At 43.7% G+C, this 25,573-nt stretch overlaps 2 protein-coding genes and 1 pseudogene across 5 annotated transcripts; 1 reads left to right on the forward strand and 2 right to left on the reverse strand.

Annotated features, from left to right (window-relative positions):
• Nucleotides 1-1,108: 1,108 nt before the first annotated feature.
• On the reverse strand, nucleotides 1,109-8,054 carry LOC144902065 (uncharacterized; annotated as a pseudogene).
• Nucleotides 8,055-8,879: 825 nt separating this feature from the next.
• On the reverse strand, nucleotides 8,880-20,076 carry LOC131106436 (sorting nexin-6). 3 transcript variants are annotated; one of them, XM_078798500.1, is made up of 14 exons: nucleotides 18,273-18,616; nucleotides 18,036-18,146; nucleotides 15,844-15,951; nucleotides 15,338-15,398; nucleotides 15,098-15,222; nucleotides 11,904-11,987; nucleotides 11,742-11,816; nucleotides 11,636-11,666; nucleotides 11,336-11,423; nucleotides 10,424-10,463; nucleotides 10,252-10,338; nucleotides 9,602-9,691; nucleotides 9,257-9,322; nucleotides 8,880-9,179 (listed from the first exon to the last, which is right to left on the reverse strand). In XM_078798500.1, exons 1-14 carry the CDS (start codon nucleotides 18,276-18,278, stop codon nucleotides 9,045-9,047), a joined length of 1,107 nt encoding a protein of 368 aa, XP_078654626.1. In that variant the 5' UTR covers nucleotides 18,279-18,616; the 3' UTR covers nucleotides 8,880-9,044. The 3 variants fall into 3 exon arrangements, 2 of the variants coding, with proteins under 2 accessions (XP_078654626.1, XP_078654627.1); XM_078798501.1 differs by having other exon boundaries at nucleotides 15,338-15,951; nucleotides 18,036-18,163; nucleotides 18,273-18,577; XR_013630275.1 differs by lacking the exons at nucleotides 8,880-9,179; nucleotides 9,257-9,322; nucleotides 9,602-9,691; ... (4 more) ...; nucleotides 11,742-11,816; nucleotides 11,904-11,987 and adding an exon at nucleotides 19,727-20,076 and having other exon boundaries at nucleotides 15,128-15,222; nucleotides 15,338-15,951; nucleotides 18,036-18,163; nucleotides 18,273-18,886.
• zc3h10 (zinc finger CCCH-type containing 10) lies at nucleotides 19,650-24,547 on the forward strand. Of its 2 annotated transcripts, none has more exons than XM_058055503.2 (3): nucleotides 19,650-19,805; nucleotides 20,589-21,864; nucleotides 22,494-24,547. In XM_058055503.2, exons 2-3 carry the CDS (start codon nucleotides 20,725-20,727, stop codon nucleotides 23,004-23,006), a joined length of 1,653 nt encoding a protein of 550 aa, XP_057911486.2. In that variant the 5' UTR covers nucleotides 19,650-19,805; nucleotides 20,589-20,724; the 3' UTR covers nucleotides 23,007-24,547. The 2 variants fall into 2 exon arrangements, with proteins under 2 accessions (XP_057911486.2, XP_057911484.2); XM_058055501.2 differs by lacking the exon at nucleotides 19,650-19,805 and adding an exon at nucleotides 20,077-20,299.
• Nucleotides 24,548-25,573: the final 1,026 nt, after the last annotated feature.

Consider the following 25,573-nt stretch of genomic DNA (forward strand, 5'->3'; position numbering starts at 1 on the left):
ATGTTTTTTCACACATGAGAATTGACTGTCGTTATTATACAGAAGAGCAATACAATAACAATTTAAATATTGGCGACAAGTTGTCAATCATACGTATAAACTGCAGAAGCATGTATGCAAAATATGACAACATCAAACAACATTTGATTGTATTCAAGAAACCTTTCAAAGTAATCGCAATCCGGGAAACCTGGCTGAACGAGGATAAAGGCACGGCCTTTGAGTTGGAAGGTTATGCGATGACATGCATCAACAGGAACAACACGAGGGGAGGAGGAGTCGCCCTGTATGTGGACAAACAACTACATTACAAAGTGGTAAAGAATATGTCAGTTGCAATTGACAATATCCTAGATTGCATAACAATTGAAATCTGTAAAGAACTACGTTCAGAGGACAGAGTCAACGCTTTCAAGAAGGATCTAGAAGAACAAAAATGGGAGTGTGTGTACATTGCCAAAGACGTGGATGAAGCATACGAACACTTTCTACATAATTATATGAAGCTGTACGATAAGAACTGTCCCTGGAGAGAAAAGTCAAAGAAGCAAAGGAAAAACAACCAGCAATGGATGACAAAAGGACTTACTAATGCTTGCAAGAAGAAGAACACTCTATACAGGAAATTCATCCTTCAACAGACTAAAGAATCAGAAAGAACATACAAGACTTATAAAATAAGTTGACTACAATCTTAAGAGCGTGTAAGAAGGAATATTACAGACAACTATTAGACAAGTACAAAAACAATATTCAAGCTACCTGGGGCATTCTAAATAGTATTATCAAGTAAAAAGTAACAAGAAGACAAACTACCCTAATTATTTCATGGTGGGAAACACCTATAATGATGATATGGATGAGACAGTTGAAAAGTTCAATAACTACTTTGTCAATATTGGTCCCAAACTAGAAGAAGGGATTCAGAAACAAAGGACAAGCAAGGAAAGGAATGAAACAATAGAGAGGAATCCTAGTTCTGACATACACTTTCGGTGCAACTTAGACACATCATCAGTGTTGTATCCTGGGTTCACTGGGTGTTTCAGGTCACAACAGACACCCTCGCCCAGGTGACCCAGCCGGGTTGATCAGTCCTGGCTTGTGTCTAAGTAGCTTTTGTTCTCCACGGACATCCCCGCTTGATCCACAGCCATCTGGACGCCTTTTCTGCTGCGTCAGTGATGTTCTTGATGGTCTTTTGTTATGCTGACCCTTCACTCCCAGCATCTTGAGTGCTCTAATGAGAGACTGGCCTACAAAACCTCTGCACCCAACCTCGATGGGGTTGCATCGGGTCCTCCATCCTCTGCTTCGGCATTCGTCTGCCAGCTCCTCATACTTGGCCCTCTTCTTCTCAAAGGCCTCCTCCATCCGGTCTTCCCAGGGAACAGTCAACTCCAGCAGGACCACTTGCCGAGTTGTTTCTGACACCAGGACCATGTCTGGTCTGAGAGTGGTCACTGCGATGTTCTCTGGGAATTTGAGCTGTCTCCCTAGGTCGACTTTCAGTTGCCAGCAGCCCCCCTGCTTGACTCCGGCACTGCTTCGGCTTCTCCCCAGCCCTAACAAAGACAATGGACTACCTTGTTGGTTGATGGTATTTACTGGTGGAGATTCCTGTGCTGATGGCCTCTGCAATGACACGCAGTACTTGGTCATGGCGCCAGCGGTAGCGCCCGTCCCCCAGTGCCCTTGGGCAGCAGCTGAGGATGTGTTCCAGTGATCCAGGACTCCGGCAGAGAGGGCAGAGAGGATTCTCCGCCAAGCCCCAGCGAAAGAGATTGGACGGACTTGGGAGAACGTTGTACACCGACCGGATGAGGAACTCAATCCGGTGTGGCTCAGATCGCCATAGCTCTGTCCACGATATCTTCCGGTCAGCTGCCTACTCCCATCGGGTCCATGCTCCCTGCTGCCGCATCTCTACTGTCCTAGTACAGCGGGCTTCCTCTACCCCTGCTCGGACTTCCTCCTGGATCAGCTGACGCCTTTCCTTTCCCTGGGCCTTGGTGAAGTGAGGTCTTTGGTTGCTCCCAAGGCCTGCCCGTCCGGAAGCCACTGTTCCTACCAGCTCACTGTGTCGTAAGCGGGACTCAGCCTGGTCTACCGCCTCATGAGCTTTCCACTTCCTGCCAGTTCGTACTTCTATGCCAGCCGAGGAGACTTTGATGTCATTAGAGTCCCTATACAGCAGCACCTCTCTTGCTCGGTTGACCATAAACTCCTCCATCAGACTACTGAAGGGCAGTTTCAGCTTGTTGCTCCTCCCGTACAAGGCGATGGTGCTGAGGCTTCGCGGTAAGCCCAACCACCTCCGCAGGAAACAGCTGACCTTCCTCTCGAAGCCCTCGATGGTGGTCAGTGGCACATTGTAGACCAGCAGCGGCCAGAGTAGGCGTGGCAGGATGTCGTGTTGGTAGATCCAGGCTTTAAACTTGCCTGGTAATTCTGACTTATCCTCTGCTGTCAGCCAGGTTCCCAACTCCTCTGATGTCGCTTGGAGTGCTCCGGTGTCCTTCAAGGTACAGTCATAGATCTTGCCCAGGCTCTTAACTGGCTTCTCCCCCACCGATGGAATCTGGGTGCCTCCGACTGAGAAGCGAAACTGGTCTGTGACTAGTTTCGCTTCTCAGTTTCTGACAGATGTAACAAAAAAGGAAATCATCGACATTGTCAAAAATTGTAAAGCAAAAACATCAACTGATTGTAATGGAATCGAAATGGACACGAGATCGTAGAACCACTGATGTACATCAGTAATTTATCTTTTCAGACCGAAATATTTCCCCAAGAAATGAAAACAGCAAAGGTCGTTCCAATTTTTAAAAATGGTGACAAACACCAATTTCAGCCAGTCTCCTTACTACCACAAATCTCCAAAATTATTGAGAAGGTATTCATTTTGCTGGATAAATTTATTAATGCAAACAAATTACTATCAGAAAGTCAGTATAGATACAGAGCTAACATTTCTACCTCCATGCCACTGATCAAAATTAGGGTGGAAATCACTAACGCTATAGATCATAGGAAGTGTCCAGACGCAGTATTCATGGATCTGACAAAAGCCTTTGATACAATCAATCATGACATCCTAATAACTAAATTAGAAATGTAAGAGGATTAGTTCTGAACTCGGTCAAAAGTTACATACCTGACATAGGAAGCAATACATAAAGCTAGGAGAATACATATATTACATATATTACATATATTACATATATTCATATATTACTGCGGGATTCCCCAGGGGTCAATACTGGGACCAAAACTGTTCAACTTGTGCATTAATGATATCTCCAAAGTAATGAAAGACTTAAAGCTGGTATTATTTGCGGATGATACCACTGCTTTTTGTTCCGGAGGGAATACAGACGAAATCATTAGAAAGGTCAGAGAAGAAATGGAACACACTAAAAAGATGGTTTGATGATAATAGATTGTCCTTGAACCTAAGTAAAACTAAAATCATGCTGTTTGGTAACAGCAGAAAGGACACGCACCAGCAAATACAAATAGACGGTGTAGACATTGAAAGGGTGAAGGAAAATACATTTCTGGGGATCACAATAGATGAAAATATGAGCTGGAAACCTCATAATACAAATATACAACATAAGGTGGCCAGAAATATTTCAATATTGAACAAAGCAAAATTTGTTCTCAATCAGAAATCACTCCACACTCTTTATTGCTCTCTGGTTCTACCATATCTTACTTATTGTGTGGAAATATGGGCTAATAACTATAAAAGCAATCTTCACTCGCTAAGTGGACTGCAAAAAAGGTCAGTCAGGATAATTCATAATGCCGCGTACAGAGAACATACTAACTCCTTATTTCTAAAATCACAAATACTTAAACTTGCTGATATAGTTCATCTTCAAACAGCTAAAGTAATACATAAGGCTTAAAATAACCAATTAGCTAAAAATGTCATCCAATACTTCTCTACAAGAGAGGAGAAATATGATCTCAGGGAAGAAGTACATTTGAAACACTTCTATGCTAGGACTACGTTATGCTAGCCATAGCATTTCAGTATGTGGAATCAAACTATGGAATGGATTGAGTAAGGAAATCAAACAATGCACAACGATGAGCCAATTCAAGAAACAATACAAGCAGTTGATGTTTGCTAAATACAAGGATGAAGAGTCTTGAACCAGTCATGATGTGCTATATATATCACTATATTGACACTTACTATGGTACCCATTATGGCATTGGATGCTCATATCACCTCGTACTTAGGTACGTGACAAAAAGTTTTAAAAAAATTAAACTATGTTAGGAAAGCAGGAAGTGAACAAATGTAACTATTACTGATTGTAAAAGTACCAGATGGAGGGGTAGGATTAAATAAGCTTTGCTTCTTCCTACTCCTTTTGGACATGTGGAACTGTGAACTGATTATGTGATGCACTAAATTGTAATCTGATGCATGTTCAAATGAAATAAAACCATTACCATTACCACCCCCCCCTTGTACTTGAGCTGCTGAAGTGCTGCACATTCAGACATCCATTGCCTGCCTCTTCTGTCTGTCACATCTTGCAGTCCTTCAGCAGATCCGTTCTCTGTTCTCTTCTTTTCTCACACTAAAAACACATGCAGCGCTGCGGTGATCTCTCCTCGTCCTTGTTCTGGGTCACACTCAGCTGAGCCGCGCTCTCATTATTAATGTGGGCGTATCTGTGTGCAGTCGCCATGGAAAGCAAGGGGAAGAAAACTAATGCATGGCACCAACCCATCTCTGGGCCGAAAAAAGATACTACTTTATTGTGGCCCAGGAAGCGTTCCCACTGGTATTTTTGTCATGGGACCACAGCCTGCACAGTAAAGAACATTAACATAAAATAAGGACTTGATTGAGCAGCTTTGTGACATATCACATGACCATCCATTCATGATGAATGAGTTGTATACATTTTTTACCAGCTTAGATTTAACAGCTAAAATAGAGAATGGTGTTGTCACTGTTGACTTCCGACACGTTTTATTTTACATAGTTATCATTTCTGCATATTTTCCTGTCAATGTTGCTGTTTTCAGTCTGTTTAGCGTTTGAGGTCAATTGAACCTAACCGTATCAGAGTTCACTTGCAAACAGGCTGCCCTACACTACACGCAGAACAAGTGCCTTGTAGGGCCCAACGATCTAGGGGGGATCCCACTTTGCGCACAAAGCACCCTTGTGCCATCATGTGTCAGTGTAATGGTACAGCTGCTGCCTTTGAAGACAGCGAACACATTTGGATAAAGGTTCTCAGGAGAACAATCCAGAACTTTCCAAGATGTTTTAGAAGATACTGTTGCTATTCCTGTCCTATTACTTGTATAAGACAGGAGTGTCCGAAATGCGGCTTGCGGCACATTCTAAAAATATAATTTACAATAAAAATAAAAAATAAAAATGCAAAAAATTGACAAATCTACAAGAGTAAAGTAAAAATATTTTATAATTACGTTGCATGAAATAGTCATGACAATAAAGTAAAAGTTTTATGGTAATAAAGTCAAAATTACGAGAAGAAATGAAAAAGAAACTTTAGTTGGAAGAAAACACAGCAAAAATGTGTGGGTGGGAATTGCCAAGAAAAGAAAATTGACAAATAATTTAAAAATAAAATTGAAATATTTAATATACAGTAAAGTCTCGTTATATCGATATCGGTTATAACAAATTACTACTTATTACGATACTATTTTCATTTCCCGGATTTCTAGTCTTTTATGATATAATTAGTGCCGTTAGTACTAAATACTAAATAAACTGACATAGCATACACACCTATTCCAACGAAGACACAAGCGTACAAATACATGTATTTAATTGTGTTGTATTCAGATATCTTTTTATCGCTTGCAATAATCACTGTTTTTCATATATACATGCTGGCGTTCGTGGTTTCCACCAGTTGGTTCTTCTGTTACAGGCATGTGTTTGGCCAGCTATGTGGGGCGGGTTGAACATGACCTGTGAACCAGGAAGTGCGGGAATCGGTGTGTGTGCTGTGCTCTGGTGGTGGAAGTGTGAAAAATAAAGTTGACTGGAAGCAGCCGTTCGCCGTATTCTTTTTTGGTATTGAAATCCTTAAGCAAAGATTGATTTAAGCTGCTAGACATTGTTCTATACTATAGAACAATGTCGAGTGCATTATTGCCCACTTTTAATGCAGTTCGGCGCAGGATCGGATATATGGATAGTCCGGTTATATCGGTATTTTTTCCAACTCCCGAGAATATCGATATAACGAGACTTTACTGTATTTAGAAAATAACGTTCATACTAATAGGCTTTTTCACCTTTAATACAAAGCTATCAATTGCACACAACCAACTAGCATTTTCATAAATTATAATATGCCTTTCTGGGTTATTCAGTTGAACAGCCAAAGTCTTGTCTAAAGTGTTCCTGGTGGACAAAGGAAAAGGCTTTGCGGTGAGATGGAAGCAGCAGGCGTCCGGCCCTGACGCGGCGACGGCAAAGCAGCAGGCGTCCGGCCCTGACGCGGCGACGGCAAAGCAGCAGGCGTCCGGCCCTGACGCGGCGACGGCAAAGCAGCAGGCGTCCGGCCCTGACGCGGCGACGGCAAAGCAGCAGGCGTCCGGCCCTGACGCGGCGACGGCAAAGCAGCAGGCGTCCGGCCCTGACGCGGCGACGGCAAAGCAGCAGGCGTCCGGCCCTGACGCGGCGACGGCAAAGCAGCAGGCGTCCGGCCCTGACGCGGCGACGGCAAAGCAGCAGGCGTCCGGCCCTGACGCGGCGACGGCAAAGCAGCAGGCGTCCGGCCCTGACGCGGCGACGGCAAAGCAGCAGTCGTCCGGCCCTGACGCGGCGACGGCAAAGCAGCAGGCGTCGTCCATGCCAGAGCCTCTCCAGCTACTCCAGCAAGCCCTGCTCCTCGTCTTACAGGTGGAGTGGGCTGTGCCTCCTCACTACCCCCGCAGGTGGCGCCATCCTCCCCTTCCATCGGCGGGCTGGGCTGTGCTTCCAGCATAGCCCAGCAGGTGGTACTAGCCCCCCCTCTCGAAGGCGGATCCCAGGTGTCATCAGAGGGAGCTGAAACCAGGGAAGGGAGGAGGGAGGCTTGGAGGAGGGTCACTGGCTCCTCCAGGTCAGCAGTCCCGGCCGCAGCCACTTGTTTGGGCTTGAAGCTGCGAGGCTTGGGCACGGGAGGGATCAGGGACACTGCGCAGCTTGGCATGGGAGCCGGGTCTTGGGAACCCCTGGGGCTGCGCGGCTTGGGCACAGGCGGAATCCGGGATGCCACGCAGCTTGGCACGGGAGCCGGGTCTTGGGAACCCCTGGGGCTGCGCGGCTTGGGGACTGGAGGAATCTGTGGAGTCACGCCGCTTGGCACGAGAGCCGGGGTTTGAGGAACCTTGAAGCTGCGTGGCTTGGGGACTGGAGGAATCTGTAACGCCATGCAGCTTGGCACGGGAGCCGGGTCTTGGAAACCCCTGGGGCTGCGTGGCTTGGGAACTGGAGGAATCTGTGATGCCACGCAGCTTGGCACGGGAGCCAGGTCTTGGAAACACCTGGGGCTGCGTGGCTTGGGCACTGGAGGAATCCGGGGCGCCTCGCCACTTGGCACGGGAGCCGTCGGGGAATGCACAGCTGTGCCGTGGCGTGACATGGCAAGACGGAAGAGGGCGGCCACACCTCTTGGCGACGTGCCGTGCGCTGGCGACGCCGCCGGGTCGGAGGGTGTGCAGCAAGTACTGGGAACACCAAAGTCATGGGCACTAACGTGCAGTCCGGCCCCCATACCATAGTCTCCAGCTCCTCCAACGCCTTGAAAAACTGCCGGGTCCACTCGTCGAACTCGAGATCTCCGTCGGGCTCGTCGAAGCCGGCAGGGCAGGAGGGCGGGTGCACCTGGGGAGAACGAGCGTGGCTTCGCCTTCCGGAGCCGCGGCTTGCGTCGGCGTCGCGGCCTGTCTGGAGTGTCGTCGGTGGGTCCGGGATAAAACCATGCCATTGAAGCGAGTGTGTCGCCCGGCCCACGCACCATTTCCTCCAGTTCCCATGGCGGTCTCGCCATCTCCTCCTCTTCCAAGGCTTTGAGAAGCTACCCGGTCCGAAAATCACTCTCCGCGAGGTCGTCGTCATATGGTGGGATTATTCTGTCACGATGCGGCATGTCAATGTTGCGGTGCGACCCCAGGATGCAGAGAGCAGGACCAAATGCAGGTAAAATAATATTTATTTTCGCTATAATAGCAGCAAAAAGGAAACGCAACTCAACTTGCTGACTGACAACCAACAATAATCCCACAAAGGGAGAAGCGCACACCTGAACTAAATAAGAGGACAAATTAGGGACAGGTGTGGGTAACCATGGCAACAACAAAGGCAGACGAGGCAAAAGAGGACGTTAAATACAAAATAAGAGTACAGAAAGGAAACCAAACAAACTGTCACGAGGGAACCCACACAGGGCGTGACACCCGGAACTGATGAGACCTGATGAGACGGAGCACGCCGTGGTTCTTGGGGCCACTCGGGGAGGGGAGGATGACATTGAGCTTATTGGCAAAAAGTTTGTCTGAATGTTTAGCTTTCAGGGTGGGGAGGGAGGATGGATTGAAAACAAATGTGAGGGAGATTGTTGGGCTGAAAGAGAGAAAGGAAAGACAAACTGAGCTTGTCCTTGCTGCAATGTCCTTGCACAGCTGATGAACCTGCTAAACCCTGGGCTTGAGAAGCTGACGAGATGGAGACATATCCCAAATAAATAACTGTGTATGACAACATAACCTAGGTGTGTCCAAAGTCTGGCCCGGGGGCCATTTGGAGCCGGCAGCTCGCGGCACATTCTAAAAATTAAACAACATTATTTTTAAAAAGCAACAGTGAAAGAAACCGGTTTGGTGGAATTCTTCTCACTTTTATTTAGTGGATGATCCTGGTGATAAAACATGCAAGGAGCATGAAAGGAGTGTAGTGTGCAGGCTACCAACAATCATCATCAGAGCATTCCTCATTAACATTGACATGTTGTGTTTGAACCAAGTCGTGGTGCACACCGGGCTCACAGCTCTCTGAAGACCTGCAGGTGATGGTCGTACTGCTCTGCGCTCTCTCTGGCCGTGAGGAGCTGCTTCTCACACCAGGTCACCAGCGCTCGCTGCAGCGTCTGAACTCGTTCACCCTGGAAGTGTTCAATCTGCAAGACATCTCGCTCACATGAATATACACACATGGGCTTTGACAGAAATATATGTCAGACTCAAGGTCCCTCACCTCCTGTTTCGCCACTTCACAAATATGATCAAACTCTGTCTCTGCCGCTTTCTTCACATCCTCCAACTGATGAAAAATTCAAGTGGATAACACATGCAGGACACTTAATTGTCAGCGTGAACAAGCACTACTCTGCTGACACCTGCTGGCACAAGGTGTCATTGCACAGGGTTCAATGGCTCAAATGGACTGAACGTCGATGATGTGATTTTTCATGGAAATCGGCAGATACTGATCGGTTGCAGATCGATCGGAGCATCCCTTTTACTCAGTGTACCAATGAAGTATACTCACGAAAGTACTCCATTTGAAACACAGTTTACTCATACTCGTACTCATACTCACAGCTGCCTTCTTGACTGGTTTCGCCTTCTCTGCGTTCTTTCTGGCAGTTTCCAACTCCACCAGTTTGCAGGTCCTTCTGAAAAGCATCTCCTGCAATGGACAGGAGGTGCGTGACATATGAAACACAGAGAATGTATAGTATCTCAAAAAAGGTATTTATTAGGTCATATTGCCAAGAAAGAAAGAAGTCATTTTCACAGATGACTCTAAAGTGTATAAAAAATTCATTTTGATGGTTATCATCCCTTGAGGAGGTATTCATTCATTCATTCATTCATTCATTCATTTTCTACCGCTTATCCTCACGACGGTCACGGAGGGTGCTGGAGCCCATCCCAGCTGTCTTCGGGCGAGAGGCGGGGTACACCCTGGACTGGTGGCCAGCCAATCACAGGGCACATATAGACAAACAACCATTCACACTCACATTCATACCTATGGACAATTTGGAGTGGCCAATTAACCTAGCATGTTTTTGGAATGTGGGAGGAAACCGGAGTACCCAGAGAAAACCCACGCATGCACGGGGAGAACATGCAAACTCCACACAGAGATGGCCAAGGGTGGAATTGAACCCTGTTCTATAGTAGCAATAACTAAATATGAGGCATTACTGTAATTGTTCTCATGAAATGAGTAAAGTCAGGCACCTTTTCTGCTTCCTGATAGCGCGACTCAAGATCCAGACCCAGCCCAAGGGTGCTGACGTCATTTTTAGCAACGTTTGCCATGTTCTTCTGCATGTGAGCAACACACAGCCTCTTAACAACAGAAAAGTGGTGCGGGAAGATGTTTCTCTATGTCCTCACAAGCACAAATTACCTTCATCGACTCGAAGATGTCTGATAATTTCACACAAATCCTGTATGAAGAAAGAACGTTTGCCTTAGTGTATGAATGTGTGGAGTAAATAACTCAAGTACTAATATGAGCTGAAAATGGAACAAGAAATTCGAAGGGGAAATTCACTTTCAACATAAACTATGAGCTGACCTTAAATTATAATACCAAATTATTTGGTGTACTGTGTATAAATACTTTATTCAATTTACTTATTGAATGGTGTGTGTGGTTATTTAAGATGATATTTGATGTTGATTGCTGTTTTTACAATTTATTACTATGATTATGATTTATTGACTAATTTATGGGGACACATCTTATAAATAAAACACAATATAACACTATAATAAAATAAAATAAAAACAATTTATTTGTGAAGCATAAATAACCGATAATCTTGTCTCAGGCGCCACATTTGGTAAGGCTGGCTTTGATGATACAATGTTTCATTGTATCAATGTATCATTTCGTTTTCGTTTTCTTTTTCTTCGTCTATAATGCCCATAATATTTTTGACTTAATTTGCATAATATTATAAAAAAAATCCTCAACCTAATTTCCCAAGATTTTTGGAAAATAATTTTATTGTTTTATTTCTCAAACGTTTTTAAAAATTCTTTGATATTTCAACTTTAAAATACCGAAATTATGTAATTAGTTTTCAAACTATTATGACATAATTCTCGTAAAATTCAACTTTTTTTTCTGTAAAATGACTACCAATTCATTCAAATTCAATTCAAATTCATTTTTGCAAAATGGTCTTTTTTGGAATGTGCTACGGGACAAAAAACAGCCATGTGTCACAATTGGCCCCCGACCCGCACACTGGACACCCCTGAACTAACCCAATAGCGTTATCGTGTGATGTAGAACTGAGACCAGTCTTACTTGGAAAAAGCTGCTTTGTCAGGATCGTCTCCTGACTCCACACACAGATGCAGGGAGGCTGCAAAGTGCCCACAGGCCACTGCTATTTCTGCATGAGCACATTAGGGAGTATTACGCATAAAACTGATGTCATTGTGTGATTGGTGTGTGATTTGGCCACAAAAATGTCATTGCAACACAAAGTCAAAAACGGCTTTTGAAAGCTTCTTCGTCCCTCGACACATGATCAATTATTCTTCAACTGTCTATGACGGCAATAGAAATAAAGTCACACTTTAACCACATCTTTCCAGTTCTTACTTTGCTCACTCAGCACCACGTCCAGGAATTTCTACAGGAAAGAAAATGGAAAATCAAAACTGAAAGATGTTTTCAGCTTTGTGTGCAAGGAAGGAGTTGGACTCACCTCCACAGTATTTTTGGTGCTGCCAGTGAGAGTGAGGTTCATGTCTCGTTTGCTTTGAAAGAAGTCGTCAACATCCTGCAGAGGCAGCCAGGACGCCGTGAGACATTCTCAGGGTAAATACTGACATTCTGTGACACGCTGTCTTTTGTAAATGCTGAGCACCTTATGGCTTTCTTTTCTCATCTCTTCCACAGCTTGACTCAGTCGGTTGAAAATGTTTTTCCTTGCTCTCTGTCGACCTGGCGGCTGCATGTGGAGACAGAGAATCATGCTGACTGTTCTGAAAAACCCAGAAGAGCCTAGACCCATTTCGTGCCTAACACAGGTCTGTCCAAACTTTTTCCAGCAAGGGTCACAAACTGAAAAATGAAAGGGTGCATTTTATAAAGCATGCTAAAAGGTTAAAGGGGACCTTCCACTGCTTCTTCCACTTTTCCAACCTACAACTGTAGTTACAATGTTGTATTCTCCTGTTAAACCATGCCAAAGTTTCAGATAATGAGGGTTGCAGGGTGAGCTCTGAAAGAAGTTTGGGTTGGCTCAAAACGCTCGGTTTGAAAAGGCGTGGTAAAACTGCCCTTTTGTGATGTCACAGAGGAGAGGACCTTATATGGCAGAGGTAGGGAACCTATGGCTCGGGAGCCAGGTAGGGCTCTTTTGATGACTGTATCTGGCTCTCAAGCATTTCTTACCACAATAAAAAAATATTTTTGCTAACATTTTAAAGTAAACCATCACAGAAATGACTGTTAAAAATAATATTCAAAATCAACAACTTTATTATGCATTTTAATTCGTCCATCTATATTCTGCTGCAATACGGCCAACCATATCTATCTTTCCTGATGATATTTTCCAGGTCAAACACCAAAACTTGATTATTACTGGGTAATGCTGTAGTCTACCTCGGTCATTGAGATGTCAAAAAAACATGTAAATGTAAACTAAATAGCTAAAGCTGCAGAACCAAGCCTTCTGACGAAGATGGCCAAAAGAATGAAATACGTCTACGGAGTACGGTGCAAAACTATGCAGCAGCAGAAGTTGTATTAATGGCAGCAAGTATTTGATTTATTATTAGACACTGCGCTGCTCACGAAAGTGTGCTGGCCACACCCCATTGGCGTGGGGTAGTGTGCCTGGTCTACGTAATTAGAGCCCAATATCTAAAACTGTTGGTCTTACATAAAAATGCACACATTTTATTGCATTCAATGTTTAAAAAAATGTATATGGCTCTCACAGATACACATTTTAAAATATCTGGCCTTCATGGCTCTCTTCACCAAAAAGGTTCCCGACCCCTGTTATATGGCATGGCTATAAGCCAGATAAACCCTCTGCCCTCTCCCAAGCCCTGCCCCTCTGTTTACTTGCTAGCAATGGCTCATAAGGGAAAGTCACATTTGTTTCCTAAAGACGCCATCATCAGGCACAAGGCGGTTGGAGTTCCTGATTCCCTACCAGCAAAGGAAATTGATTTTATTCTGTCAACGGCATTTCACACTGGACTGTTTTGTGAACATGGGCCAGTATGCAGCTGGACTATTCCCATCACAATTAGTGGCTCTACCCAAGTTTTGTAAACACTGCTCGTCTCGCAAAACACATTACCCATTACCGATGCTGTCGAAAAAAATGCAAAAATGCTATTGAGAAACGTTTTAAAGTAACCTCTTTTCTTGAGAAACTTGGGACTGTTCAGTCTCTACTTCCGGATTGGATTCGGGTTCCAACACATATGGCTGTATATTAAAAGCCAAAATTTTAAAAAGATAAGTTGCCGTTTATTATGAACTCCTATGCCGTTTATCAAGTCCTATAAAGTTATGTTCGCAGTCAGCGGGATAAACTCTGGAGTGGGAACAACCACAGCGGAGTGGGCGTGACTGGAGACAGGCTGTGGGTGGAATACATTAAATATTTCCCGTTTTCGCATGAAGCAGGAAATCCAAAGAAATCCAGTTGAATAAGTACAGATTCTGGAAGAACTAGAACACTTTCTGTGCTGGTTGGTGTGTATGCTCTATAGGAGTGCACAACTCAATACAAAGGGCAAAAAAATGGCATAATAGGTCCCCTCTAAACACATGTTAATTCATTCATTTTCTACCGCTTATCCTCACGAGGGTCGGGGGGGGGGGGGTGCTGGAGCCTATCCCAGCTGTCTTCGGGTGAGAGGCGGGGTACACCCTGGACTGGTGGCTAGCCAATCACAGGGCACATATAGACAAACAACCATTCACACTCATACCTATGGACAATTTGGAGTGGCCAATTAACCTAGCATGTTTTTGGAATGTGGGAGGAAACCGGAGTACCCGGAGAAAACCCACGCATGCACGGGGAGAACATGCAAACTCCACACAGAGATGGCTGAGGGTGGAATTGAACCCTCTTCTCCTAGCTGTGAGGTCTGTGCGCTAACCACTCGATCCCGGTGCAGCTCTAAAACATATGTATTTAATATTTCAACTGTATTCTACAACATTTTCTCTCTTAATATTGAAACTTTATTCTCATAAAATGTCAGCTTTTTTTAACCCCTTTTCTGCAGTTTTTTTTTTTTCCAACCCCGGTAATAATAATTATAGATATTATAAATAAAAGTAATTCTGAACATGCATTCAAGCTACACTGGAGTACATCACATAGCACAGTTCCACATATCGTAAACGGAGCAAAAAGAAGCATATCTTATTTGCTCACCCCCATTCCTGTATTGTAGACATGTTATTCTTGTAATCCAGTATTATGATTTTATTCCATTTTATGACTTTTCCCCCAACTTAATTTTCCAAAAATTACAAATATACTTGGGTTGTTTGTCATACTATGACTTAATTTTTTTTAAATGTAACATTTCAACTGTATGCTACTAAATTTTTTCTTGTCATATTTTGACTTTATTCTTGCTGTTGTTCTTTTTTCATTATTATTTTCTAACTTTCTTTTACAAATGTTCCCACAATGTATTCACCTTATTCCCATACAATATATTTCCCCCAACTTAACGTTCCACAAAAGTACCGCTTTATTCATGTTTTGTGTGATTCTCATAATAGTATGGCTTTAAAAACGTCCGTATTATAATTTCCTTTAATATTTCAATGCTGCTACTAAAATGACCCCTCCCCACAATAATATGTTCTGTTATTTTTTTCCGTTTTCTTGTTAAGTTGCATTTTTAGAACGTACCCTGTCTCATCCTCCTCCGTGAGCCATAAACTGAGATAGCAGATGACTGTCATACGACAAGCACTCCAAACTGTTATGTAGTATTACATCATTAACACACACGGATGTGCAGCCCATGGACTGGATCTGATTAGATTGCACGATGTTGCTCTACTCACTTCCGAGCTGGTGAGGAAGATCTCCAAAGCTTTGTTTTTGCCGAGTATGTTATGTGCTGCGACCTGGTGGAGGAAGGTCTGCAGTGCCGCACAGTATGGCTGCAACTCTTCCAAAGCCAAGAAACCTACAGGAAAACTATTTAGCTCAAAGTACTAAATAAAACTTTCAGCAAACGGAGAATATGATTCAATTTCTAAGTTCAAGTGTAAATTCCAAGTTTTATCACAACACGTGCTCACCAAGCTGCTTGAAGACTTTTCCTGATGAATTCACCTGAGCCTTTGCAGGAAGAGGAGGAAACTGGGGGGAAGCACCGTTTTACAAAGACTCATTGTTTTACAAGACAATGTTGCATTTTTTCTATTGAATTCTTTGTGAACACATTCTATATGATAAATGCCACACAACCCCCGCTACAAACAGTGGTATCACAGTACCAGTATACAGGAAGTGTTGCACAACGGAATATACTTCCTGGTATGATTATGCTGCATTGACAGTCAAGAATAGCAAACGTACATTACTATTCAGTAGCTTACAAACAGGAAGTACTAAAATCACTCTTATCTTCATTGTATCTGATTAGCCCTAATCATGATATTTTTAGCAAATAAAGTCTATCTAATAATAATATCATATTTTTTACTTTTTGACATAATATAATAATAAAATAATAATCTGATCTACTCCTGATACTGTTTATAGAGAAATGTGTCAAAGAAATACATTGAGTGGGACTACTGACAATGACCCCTTGTATTCCGGGCACGTCCTCCTGAGTAAACAGGTGCTGTTGCAGCCACTCAAAGTCCTCATAGGTCCGGTCCACGTGGTACTCCCCTGTTCCAGATAGCTGCACCCGACAGGAAAGACAAACGTGAGAATGGATAGACAGAGGTTCACATCTTTCCACATTACGTGAAAAAGGATTCCTGATGAATGCATCGATAGTTTATATTAGAAGGCATGTGGGCAGACAGATGTTGACATTATGTGTGAATGAATAAGCAGATGTTTACATTGTGTGAATGGAAAGATATTTCTATGATGTGTAAATGGATAGACAGGTGTTTACATTGTGTGAATGGACTAGTGTAAATGGATAGACATGTAGACCACCTATGTTCCTGACAGTCACATTAAACAGAGCACCCCATATGTGCATGCCGAGAACCAGCCCTGATAAAGATTAAAACTGAGAAATATGGGCGATCACAGGTAAATCCTTTAGACACCGATTTATTCAACGAGATTCATGAGATGAGGTAAGTCGATGAGAATACATACTTCATATTGCATGCTGTGACTGTTTGTGGTTGGCTGAAAAATGTGAACTCATTATTTGCCATTATACTTTCAGCTGCCGTCAGGTTGAGTTCCTGAGTTGCCATTATGCGTGACGTCTATCTTGATCTGACATAAAATGTGATGGGATAATTAATAGCAACATGTACATGCTGGTTCAGACGGTTACATTAAATAGTGGTTGCTGTGATTGTATATTGCATTCAAATGTGCCTGACACTCTGAAAAACCTGCCTGTGAGGTTTTGGTGACGTGTCTGCACTGTGCGCCTAGCCTTTAGGTGCGCTTAGCCTGTGCCATGAACAGACCAGGACAGAGCTGGTGATCTTTCAGCACACCAGCTAAAAATGTGTACACCTCCCCCAAGTGTGCCGCCACGCCCATCTCAGCACAGCCCAATCTACGAAATTGGCTGCGCACAGTGGTGCGCTGGATGACAGTACCACTGCATGGGGTGCGCCATGCTGTGCCACCCTGCGCCACCTTGCTTTGTGCCACAAAATTAGAGCCCTATGTGTGAACACAGATGTTTCCACAGGTGTTTAAAGTATGGGTGAGTGGGTGAACAAATGTTCACTTTTTGTGTGAATAGATGTTGAAATTATGTGAACTGACAAATGTTTGCATGATTTATGAATGGAAAGATGGATGTTTAAAGGATGTGTGAATGGACAGACAGAGGTACGTGTTATCTGGGCATAAAAATGGCGACATTGTGTGTAAATGGATAGACACAGGTTTAGATTGTGTATTATATGGATAGAGTCTATCCATATCTGTCTATCTGATAAAGAAATGTTTACATGATGTGTGAATGGATAGACGGGTGTTTAAATTTGTGTGAATGAACAAGTGTTTATTTGATGTGTGAATGAATAGACAGGTTAACAATACATGTTATCTGGGCAGATAAATAGTGATATTATATGTGAATAAATACACAGATGTGGAAACTGTATGAATGGGCCAACGGATGTTCAATTTATGAATGGACAGACATTTATATGTTGTTATGACTAAACAGAGAGATGGTGACATCATCTGAGTGGACCCCAGGTGTTTATATTATGCGTGAATGGATAGACAGAAGTGTAAACGATGCACGAATGAGAAGACAGATACTTAAGTACTATAAGTACTTAATAATTTAAATACTTATACTGTGAATGGACAGGCACAATAGATGAGTACATTTTCTTCCTGTGTAAGTTAGACTGTATTTATGTGTACTGTGAAGAGATAGACATATTATGTGTGAGTGGCTAAACAAATGTGTATGACTGATACTTATTCAGTGTTTCTCAGCACTTGTGTATCTATGTGTGTAAATGTACAACAGATGTTTACATCGAGAGAATGAGTACAGATCTTTACATGCATGTGGGTTAAAATTTAGCCCTGCAGGACTTGCGGGTATATGAGTGCTACGGTGCTTGGCGGGACAGGCCGCTCCTTGCACAAAGTAAACACAATCTTCATCTGCAGATACATTTCCAGGAGAGCATCATCAAATGGAAAACATGTCATTCTGACACTTTTGCGTGACCATATTTACACATTAGCCTCTTACTTCTGTCACCAAGCATTTGAACGTTTGAACTAGTGCTTTGAATTCATATGGATTTGTCTTACTTTTTGAGAGACTATCAGAAATGTGAGTCCATCCACTTCTTTCAGCACCTCTGTAACCTTCACGCTGTGACCATGGACACTCAAAGTCGGTGCCTCTTCTTTTGCCTCTGTCTGTCAAATCAAACAAACTGCAGCACAAACCACTATGTTTCATCACAAATAACACTTCTGTCTGTGGAAACGGCTGTCACATGATTGTCAGATGCTGCCATAATAAAGGTTTTCAGCTGTACTCACCATCATCGTCAAGGTTTTCGCTCTCGTTTTCAGCTTTGGGAAAATGTCTCTATGTGTTCATATAAATGCATAAAAGCTCTAAAGATCGTTTCTCTCCAGTTGAGCTGCAAGTGCTGAGAAAGCACAGGATATCCTTTGGGTCAAAGTGCACGCTGGCTTGATGAGAAATGGGGAGTACAACTGTGCCAAATTCTAAAGTGCTGGCCAAAGAGGAAAAAAAAAAGAATGTTGTGTTAGTCAGTAACTTTCGACACACCCACACAGGAAAAAGGGGCATGACGGCCCAACTGGTGATCTGTAAAGAAGTGTTGAATTTACAACATATGCAATAAAACATAACACACACTACGGAGACTGAAGATAAAACACAAGATTTTATTATGAACGTACAGTACATGTTATATATGAAGCGATTCTTTGTCCTCAATCCTCATAGAAGTGCAGCTCCTCTGTAAAACTATCAGTAAATATGTCCTCCAGGTCCCCAAAACAGAAGAGGCAGCCGCTCTCGTCTTCATTTACGGACTCCAACAAGACGTTGTTGCTCAGGAAGCCATCATGGCCCAACTTGTCATAAAGCCTCCTTTTCTCTGTATCACAGAGCAGAGCGTACGCTTGGGGACACAAGGAAGAAAGGTTCTGCAATGAAATGCTTTGGCACTATGTACTCTTCTACCACGAGGTGGCTGCAACAGAAGGATTGTATATTAAATAGCTATTACAGGTACATTGCAAATTACAATATGGTTGTGTCTTCAGGTCCATATCACCAAACTAGATGTTTTAAAGACAGATTATTCAGAAAAAAAATGCAGGGAAACCATAAACAATTGTACGTTGTTCCCTTGTTTATTGCGAGGGATAGGTTATCAAAAATAGCCTGCAATGACTGAAATCTGCAACAATTAAACGTTTTTAAGGGGACCTAATATGTTTTTTTCTCTAAACTATAAATGTAGTTAGAATGTTCTATTCCCGTGTTAAACAATGCCAAAGTTTCAGATAATGAGGTGCAGACGCAGGATATAAGTTTATTTCTTACTCAGCTCAGAGCTAGTGAACATTGTCCACTATTGTCCACCGAGCCCTGCCCACGTCTGTTGCTCACCATCACGGCTAACTTTCTCCTCCATGGCTACTACACTCGGTTCCATTCATTCGCCAAATGCTAACATAGGGACACACAAACAAATGCAACCCTTCATTATTTTGTTAATCAACCTTGGTGGAATTCTGGGGGCATTTATCATTTATCTGTATAAATATGAAAGCATTTACTTTGTTATTGTGTTTCAAAAGAGTGTATTGCGTGTGAGTGCAAAGAACAGTTAGCATGTTGATGCTGTTTTCACCAAACAGCACCACTGAGGCAGATATTTGATTTGCTATCTTGGCGATTTCTATAAAAGCTGTGATGTGACAACCAGATACAGTAGTTGTTTAGATGGGTTTACCTTCGACAATCTCCCTGAAAATCGTCTCTGCGTCGGCGCTTCTGGTTTTATCAGGGTGGTATTTAAGGGCAAGTTTGCGGTAAGCCTTTTTTATCTGCCTCTCACTTGCCGTCTGCTCCACGTTGAGTGTTTCGTAGTAACTTTTGCTGATTACTGCTTGAGATAAAAGAAGGAAGAGCAGCAGGAGAACAAGACACGGTCGTGCTGTCATGTTTTGTTTGTTTGTTTTAACTCACTGCTTCATCTCAACATGCAAGGGCACCTTTTTGACAAAATAAAGACGGCTTTTGAGCACACAAACACAAATGACGATACGTCACATAAACATATGAAATACACATTTTCTGCCAGTAGGGGCAGATGAGCACTTTACGAGAAAACAGCGAAGAAGAATGTCTTCTTCGGTGGTTTTAAAAAGAACCTCTAGCAATGTGTAAAAACATCATCGAGGCCCTTCAAGAATAATTAAACAACACCGGCGCGTTTTTTATCAAAGACGAGGACTTTTTGCGTCTGTTAGGGTGACGTGTTTTTGAGTGCCTTTGTGGATTATCGCCGTCTACCATATTTGTGGTAAGATAGCTTTAGCATTTAACTAGCGTAATAGCATTGATTTGCAATAAGGTTAGCAAGCACGACGTGTTATTTAGCCCAACGTTGTTCATCTGACATTGACACTGTAATTGCTTGTTATGGAGCAGTAATTTCAATGCATGAACGAATTGTTGCCTCCTACTCAACACTGATAACCAGGGTCACTGGTGTTATTGATGTTGAGATGTTTTTGTCACGTTGTTCTGAGCTGTGTAGCCCTCACAAGTTGTGTTGCTTCTAAGGAAGTCTAATTTGCTGTATTTTGCAGCTCCTGACAGAGGAAGGCTGGATCCGAGGGAAAGCGCAACTCATGACTTCCATTTGTACACATGCAAACGGTCACCTGGATACAGTAGCCCTCATACACATGAGTGCTGTTTTCTCCCCAAGCTGGGCCGAGCGCCATGCCTGATCGGGACGGCTCCTACCTGTCAGGTGGCGGTGGAAGTGGTGGTAATCTGAGCGAGGAGGGAGGACCGGGCTCTGGTTGCACTGCAGAGGGCAGAGGAGGGTCAGGAGGGGGTGTTGGTGGCAATCTGTCTGGCTCTGGGGGGATGGGGGGCGGCGGGGCACTCGGCAACGGCAACAGTTGCGGGAACGGGAGCAGCGGAGTACAAGGTGCTGGGCTGGCGCTGGATGGCGTCTGCAGAGACTTTATTCGCAATGTTTGCAAGAGAGGCAAGCGCTGTCGCTTCAAGCATCCTGACTTTAATGAAGTGCCTGACTTGGGGGTGCAGAAGAATGAGTTCATCTTCTGCCACGATCATCAGAATAAAGAGTGCCTGCGCTCCAACTGTCGATTTGTGCATGGATCCAAAGAGGATGAGGACTACTATAAGAAAACAGGAGAGCTGCCCCTCAGACTGAGAGGAAAAGTTGCAGCACGGCTTGGCCTTTCCCCTATGGATCTTCCCCATAGCAGAGGGGAGGTCCCAATCTGCAGAGACTTCCTGAAGGGGGAATGTCAGCGAGGAAATAAGTGTAAATTCCGCCATGTCCAAAAGGACTATGAATATGAACCTTCCAGGGTTTCCGGGGGTGGTGTGATTGGGCCTGGTGCTGGTGGAATGGTGAATGCTGGAAATGCTATAGGTGGTGGAGGAGGAGGAACATGTGGGGGGATTCCAGGACTTGTCGGTGCAGGGGTTGGCAATAACATGATTGGGATGGGTTGCCCCAGTATGGGCGGGTGCAGAGATTCAGGCCTCTCGGGTGTCGGAAGTGTCGGTGCGGGAGGAATGAGTGGCTGTCTGTCAATAGGTCCTTCAGGACAGAGACGGTACGACAGGAGCTCCCTGACAGTGTACGACCCATTGCTTGAGGGCGGGCTCTTTGATTCCGGCTCTCTGGAGGGCTCACTGGACCATGCCGCCCTCCAGATCAAGAGACGGAGGTTAGAGGGGCTACGACTGGCTGATGGAAGCGTCGGAGGCCACTATGAGCTTGGTGTCCAGGCCACCTTGCCCACACGCCCTCTGGAGTACAGGTTTCTGGAGGAAGAGAACAACCTCCTGAGGAAGAGAGTGGAAGAATTAAAGAAACAGGTGAGAACAGCTCTACATTCAATGATTCAACTCTAAATGGCAATCACTGGCTGACAACAAACAAGGCGTGCGTGTATGGGCCCTGGCTTGCAGCGGTGTCGGAAAAAGGCTGAATATACAAAGACGGTTGGCGCCCCCCCCCCATGAAGTACCAATTACCAAGGCAGAGAATAACTTCACCTTTTTAAGGGTGTGGGACTTAGAAATATATGGCATAACAATGTGAGTACATCATCATATAAAAAGCAATTAATTTCTCAAGAGCATTTAACATTGTCATTGGAATGTCAAAGGCTTTTAAATACAATTAAAGACTACAAAGACTACAAACTACATAAACAAACCCCAATGGCACAAAGAGACAGACTGACAGGAGGGTTCACTTACTTTAGTCATTCCGCTACAGAACCAACACGCCCAGGTGTTGAGACTGATGGAGTGAGACCTCTTGTCATCCAGCCTGTTTGGTAGAGAGAAAAGAAACACACATGCACATGTCAATAAATTGAGGTCAGCAAGATTGAGTTCTTTTGTATTTATGTACTGTGATGAATTGACTTGTTATCATGACAGGCCTGTGCTGGTTGTTACTTGACAAGAACTATTTGTAAACATTCTCGACTTCACAGGTGTCAAACCTTGTTGCCACAAACGAAGTTCTCCTGGAGCAGAACGCCCAGTTCCGCAGTCAGACCAAGGTGATGGCGCTGTCCTCCACCCCGGCCCCCACTGAGCAGACCCTGGCAGCCCCTGTTGGTGCAGTCAGCTCCTACAACCACAGCATCGCCCAGACTCACACCACTCTAAGCAGCACAGGACTGCAGCCTCGGCCGGTCACCCAGCAGGACCTTGTGGCGCCCACTGGCGCTCCTGCGGCACCCCCGACCAACGCCGCTCCGCCAACAGCGCCTCCCCCTCACCTCAACCCGGAGATCACGCCATTGTCGGCCGCCTTGGCACAAACCATTGCCCAGGGTATGGCTCCACCAGTTTCCATGGCGCCCGTGGCTGTGTCGGTGGCGCCAGTGGCTGTGTCAATGACGCAGCCTCTGCCAGGCATCACCATGAGTCACGCCACCACGCCGATGGTATCGTACCCCATTGCCAGTCAGAGCATGAGGATCACCACTTTGCCTCATTAACTCTTCCTCAGAAGCTTCAGTACTGCCACAGTCTCCATCTGTACCGTGTGAAGGAGGATTTGGGCCACACTGGTAGTTGGACTTTTATTTGATGTCATTTTTAAATTGAGAAGAAAGTCAGAATAATACAAACGGAAGTAACTGGCTTTCCACTAAATCATTATTTTGGGGACTAAGAGGCGGTCCCAACAGTATCATATTCTCTGAGGGATCCTGCGACGCACTTTGAAAATCTCTGTTGTTGTTTTACCTGAGAAGCACTACACAGTGCCATGACAGTATTCACCCCAATGTTTTAATCAAAGCAAATGAGCTTTTTGATGAATTTGTGCCAGTAATTTAAAAATAGACAAGTATTCACTTCAATATTTAAATATCCATCCATCCATTTTCTATGCTGCTTATCCTCAACACGTTTGCTGGCCCTATCCCAGTTGACTTCGCGTGAGAGGGGTACACCCTGGACTGGTCACCAACCAATCGCAGGGCACACATGCATTCACACTCCCACTTGTCCGATGGCCAACCCACGCATGGGGAGAACATGTAAACTCCACACAGAGATGCCCAAGCACATATTTGAACCCAGGTCTTCCAGATCGCCTGACTACGCAGTCAGGCGATCAGCCCTCTGTGTGAATGAAGCAATGCGTTCATACGTATTCATTCATTCATGTCAGTAAGTTCTCCAGTCTGATCTCTGTTTACTGTTGCACTGTGTGCACACTTTAAAAGGGGCGAATACTTAAGCAAACACTTATTTCGCATTGACATATTTTGATACCAGTTTGTAGTTTTTTGTTCTTCTTTGACTTGAAAGGGGATTTTTTTGTCAAAACCAAATTATATCAATAATAACAACCAAAAGCTTAAATGTTTAAGGGGAGTGAATACACTTGGCAAGGCACTGTAGGAGTATGTGGTGTATAATAATATGAATTTCAAAGAATAAGTTCAAAAGTTTTTTGTTTGTTTCTTTCAGCTTTTTCCTGATTACGGAGTCGCCACAGCGGGTCTTTTTGATTTGCATAGTGATTTTTGGCTTGAGCCCTTTATATTCTGGATGCCCTTCCTGACGAATACAGTGGAGATTACAACTTAAAAAAATAGATTCTATTCAGATTTTCATACAATTTTTCTTCTGGAATTGCAAATCTTATATTAATAGCAAATTTTTTTATCAAGACTTTTTCTTATTTCTATATTTAGACCTGTTTTTTTGTTGCATACCTTTATTTTCTTAGACATTTTCTTCCAGTGTGGCCCTCATACCTACAGCTGGCAAGGCAGCGTAAACCTATGATTCCCCACCAGAGGGTAGTAGAGACTTGTGCACCCCTTGAACCAGGTTTGGGACTACTTTAAACGACTATTGAACTTAGTGATGTGGTTCAGTCATGCACACCACAGGAGACATTTTTGTGAATTTAACTTTTACGTTGGTCATTCATTGATGTGTGTGTATTTGCCTGTGTTGCCGCACACAAAATAAATATTGCATCCGCAGACCCAAGCGTGTCTTATACTTGAAAAAGGGCGGAGTCACATGTCAACTTGTTTTGCTTTCACAGCAACATGACATCCGTGTGGTTGTCTCAACAAACGCAACAGTTGGTGAGAAAGGAAGACTAATCTTATAGGAAGCCGCTCCCACACCTATAGTGACAACATAAGTACACCTGTTTTAAAGCGGATAGTTGGCAACAGTGACACCCCCCACTACTATGAAGTTGGGATCGCAGCTAGCGGCACAAGCCAGCACTTGGAAGTGACCACAGCGGCCATGGGTGTAATAAATTAAAAGACATTGTTTTAACGGGACATCCAAAGAAATACAGATGGAATAGGTGTGGATTCTTTAATATCTAGAAAGCTCTCTGTGCCGGTTATTGTGTGTAGCTGCTCTAAAGGGGCCGAAAAATGAGCATAATAAGTGCCCTTTCACCAATTCAAACAAATCCAACATCAAAATGTTCAGCTCATTCAGTACAGGTGAACTACCCATTCAGGTTTTTCAAAATATTCCCACATTTAGTGTCATTTCATATTTTCTGTGAAAATCTTCCCGTGATAAATGAATGGCCATTTTAAATGGTGCCCTCTGCTGGTGGAAAGTCAGACAGCGGTCACTGTCCTCATATCACCGCCACCTGTGAAAGAATTGACAAGACAACAAATTCTGCTTTCTTGATAACATAAATTCTTGATTGCAACCATCAACTGACTTTTGGAAACATTCCCACATTGACAGTAATTTCATATTTTCTATGAAAATCCAACATGAAAATGTTCAGCTCACTCAAGACAAGTGTGCTACCAATTCCTCCACCCATCCATCCATAGTTAAAGTTGGATATCGCAACTGGAAGAGTGCATGGATCCAGACCCAGAGATGGATGGTTCATTGTACGTTTTAGCATATTTCCACAGCATTTCAGTCTAGCTTCAGCTCCCGAACGGCTCCTGTGTTTTTTTTTGGAGATTTTTGCACCTTTTCAAATCATTTCAGTTTCACGTCAGCTTTTTAAAATTCTTCCAAAAATAAGTCTAAGTGTTGTCATTTATCA

The sequence above is a fragment of the Doryrhamphus excisus genome, linkage group LG18 (assembly GCF_037039965.1).
Source record: "Doryrhamphus excisus strain RoL-2023G ecotype Guam linkage group LG18, RoL_Dexc_Guam_v1.1, whole genome shotgun sequence".
NCBI classification, from domain to species: Eukaryota; Metazoa; Chordata; class Actinopteri; order Syngnathiformes; family Syngnathidae; genus Doryrhamphus; species Doryrhamphus excisus.

Coding starts and splice junctions, on each gene's coding strand:
- LOC131106436 (XM_078798500.1), bottom strand. Junction 10,464..11,335: donor GACAAAGCAGCTTTTTCCAA/GTAAGACTGGTC, acceptor TTCTTCATACAG/GATTTGTGTGAAATTATCAG. Junction 10,339..10,423: donor ACATCTTCGAGTCGATGAAG/GTAATTTGTGCT, acceptor GCTCACATGCAG/AAGAACATGGCAAACGTTGC.
- zc3h10 (XM_058055503.2), top strand. CDS start 20,725: ATGCCTGATCGGGACGGCTCCTACCTGTCAGGTGGCGGTGGAAGTGGT. Junction 21,865..22,493: donor TGGAAGAATTAAAGAAACAG/GTGAGAACAGCT, acceptor TCGACTTCACAG/GTGTCAAACCTTGTTGCCAC.